Genomic DNA, 3,068 nt, shown 5'->3' with positions numbered 1-3,068 from the left:
AGGAGGAGGAGGAGGAGGAGGAAGAGGAGGAACAACTGGGTGAACCTATTATCTATCTATAAGAAAGTTCTCTTGAAATCTAAAAGCCAGTACTGTTACACACTTAAAGGTTTGGGCTATGACAGTAAAAAGCACATTCTATTCATCATAAAAACCATCAGGGAAAAGAGGACTCAGGAGGCTGAGGCATAAAGACTGTCATGAGTTAGAGGCCAGCCTGGGCTACAATTAGACCCTGCTTTAATGACAAAGCCATCAGGTGTCTGTGCACACTGAGCCCCATAATAAGTTCTGAAGATCCAGTCTTCATGATGAAGGGCTCACAAGCATCTTCTGTGGAAGAATTAACTGTTAAAGCCCTTATGCCTTCTAAAGGGCTCCAATACACCAAACTCCAAATGTTCAAACTTAATCTGTCAGGGAACAAGAGGACGGATGACAAGCAGAAGAAAGGGGGCCCTTTCCGTGTGGTGGCTTCATCCCGTGCTGTGTCAGACAACGTCCCACTTACTGCTGTACTTGGTGGCTGCAGTTTGCACTGGTGAAGCTCACGATCCTCTGCAGTTTCTCGGCTGCATAGTTCACAAACTGCTGCTTAAAGGCTCTCTCCTTTGCACGGGTCGTCCACATGAGCCTCTCATAAAGGTACAAAGCTCCGTACATACTCAAGGTGACACAGATCAGTTTCCAGCCCACTGTTTTCCAAATCTGAAAGACAGAGTCAGGCTCACCGTGAGGAGGAAACATACCGTGAGGGCACAACCATGAAGGCACTGTGACTCCTGGCTCATCTTCTAGAAATGTAGTACCTTCCTCACAAAGCAATCTTGTGGGAAAAATTATAAACATCAGGATGGGCTTTCCCAGCTTGCCACATGGACAGGCAAGCTCCCTCTTGCTCTCTATAAAGATCTTATTTTTATGTTTCACGTGTCTAAGCGTTCTGCCTGCATTCGTGCATGTGTGCCGGGTGACTGACTAGTGACTGTGGAGGCCAAGAGAGCATCAGAACCTCGGGGACTAGAATTGCAAATCGCTGAGCTGCCAAGTGGGTTCTGGGAACCAAACAGGGGTCCCCGGGAAGGTGATAGAGCGTTCTTAACCATCTCTCCAGCCCCAACTTGATATTATTTAAAAAATAAAAAAGTAAATTAGTTTGAATGTTTCAAACATTAAAAGAGTACAAACGTGCTGGAAACAAACAAAATACTGAACATGAGTCACTAATAATCTCTAATATTTAAAACACCTCTCTCACTGGTATTCTGAGGCAGCTACATGGGACATCTTGTTTTGTGACAAGGATCAAACTCCGCCTTACAAAAGAAAAGCAAGCATCCTACCAACTTGGATCATAATATTAACCTTCACCGGATCTTTCTTGTTTTGCCAATACATAAATATCACTTATTTATGTACTATGTTGAGAAAATAGGCATTTTCTTAAAGCCAGATAAGCTAGAGCTAGGAATGTAATTCAGTGTTACAGTGAATTACTTGACACGTGTAAGACTCGGGGTACTGCCCCAAGGAAAAGACAAGCAGCAAACAAAAACCAACTGGACAGCGGGAAGGGCTTTCATCCTAGAGTTACAGGCTGAGGTGTGGGTCGGAAGGTAGGTAGGTAGGGGTGTGTGTGTGTGTGTGTGTGTGTGTGTGTGTGTGTAGATAAGTTACAGCTATAAAATTTTCACCACTACTTTAACCCACAGATTTTCAGATGCTTGATAGATCCTGAAAATATTACCTTAACTTTATTAAAAGTACTGTTTCTTACCACGCCCCCAACAACTAAGATGCCCATGGAGGTTCTAGACGTGAGGGACGCCAATCCTGTGATTAGGGTGATCATGAGCTCTTCCTGGGCTGCATTATCNGGTGCTGCTGGATTAGAAGGAGCAGTAGGAGTTGAAGCTAAAGATCTAGGGACCTAATGGATTTGGGAGAAAAAGACAAATAGTTAAATTTATAAAGCTGTTTGTTTTTAAAACTAAAACAAACTATGGGAGAAAATTCCAAATCATGAACATAACACAAATAAAAGAAGAAAATAAAAATACGCTGGAAGTTCTTTTGAGGGGAGTGGGGTGGCAGGATGAGGCGGGGAAGGAACTATGTTATCCGGCTAGCCTGGGACTCACACTCAAAGTCGCCCAGCCTCAGCTGTAGGACTGCCAAGATTATATACTGCACCTTCACAAGAATTGTTTTCTATAATGTGGACTAAGGAACAAATTCAACAGTAAATTAATAGGAATAAAAAACTTTTTTTAGATTAACTTTTCTTATGTTTAACTAAGTTTATATGCAGTACACCCCAAGGCTAGAAGTTACAGTCAACTGTGCACTGCCTAATGTGGTGCTCAGAACTCTGAAAAAGTAGTAAGAACTCTTAACCACTGAGCTAAAACTCTAGATAATTCCATCTTCCAGGAATTAAAGCTATGCTGATGAGTTGAAGAAACAGCATAGTAGTGTACTGTGTGCTCAGCACATACAATGCCTTGGCTTAAATTTTAGCATTAAAACAAGCAAGCATTACATCAAAAGCACAATCATTAAAATAAGCAAAATCCCAGTAAGTTAAACTTGAAACTGAAAACCCGGGGCCAAAGAGACAGCACAGAAGGTAAAAGTATTATCAGGCCTGCCTGCCATCTGCCTTTGATCCTCAGAACCCATGTGGCACAAGGAGACCTCCACACTCTTACTGTCATGTCTGATCATCTCCGAAACAGACAAGAAATAAAGATGATAAAACATTTAAAAAGTAAATACCTTTAGCTGGTTGTGATGTCTCCTGCCTGAAATGCTAGCACTGGAGAGGCTGAGGTAGGAGGACAGCCAGAACAAGGCCACTGTGGCCCACACAGGCCAACCTGAATTATCCTAAGTCCTTGTCCGAAAAATATTTAGTGCCTCAACAAACCAACATTTTAAATTTCAAAGCATGCCAAAGAAGATTAAAAGATAAGTCATGCCGGGCGTGGTGGCGCACGCCTTTAATCCCAGCACTTGGGAGGCAGAGGCAGGCGGATTTCTGAGTTCGAGGCCAGCCTGGTCTACAA

General features: G+C 42.8%; 1 protein-coding gene across 1 annotated transcript in view; it reads right to left on the bottom strand.

Annotated features, from left to right (window-relative positions):
• Positions 1–3,068, bottom strand: part of Mfn1 (mitofusin 1) — a 47,815-nt gene that overhangs the window by 7,677 nt on the left and 37,070 nt on the right. Inside the window, exons 15-16 of the mRNA XM_021195561.2 lie at positions 1,778–1,930; positions 512–708 (exon numbers count right to left, since the gene is read on the bottom strand). Of these exons, the coding sequence (XP_021051220.1) occupies positions 512–708; positions 1,778–1,930 (350 nt within the window). The remainder of the gene's footprint in view (positions 1–511; positions 709–1,777; positions 1,931–3,068) is intronic.

This window comes from Mus pahari, chromosome 4 (assembly GCF_900095145.1).
Source record: "Mus pahari chromosome 4, PAHARI_EIJ_v1.1, whole genome shotgun sequence".
Classification (NCBI taxonomy): domain Eukaryota; kingdom Metazoa; phylum Chordata; class Mammalia; order Rodentia; family Muridae; genus Mus; species Mus pahari.
This window is presented reverse-complemented; position numbering and strand designations above follow the sequence as displayed.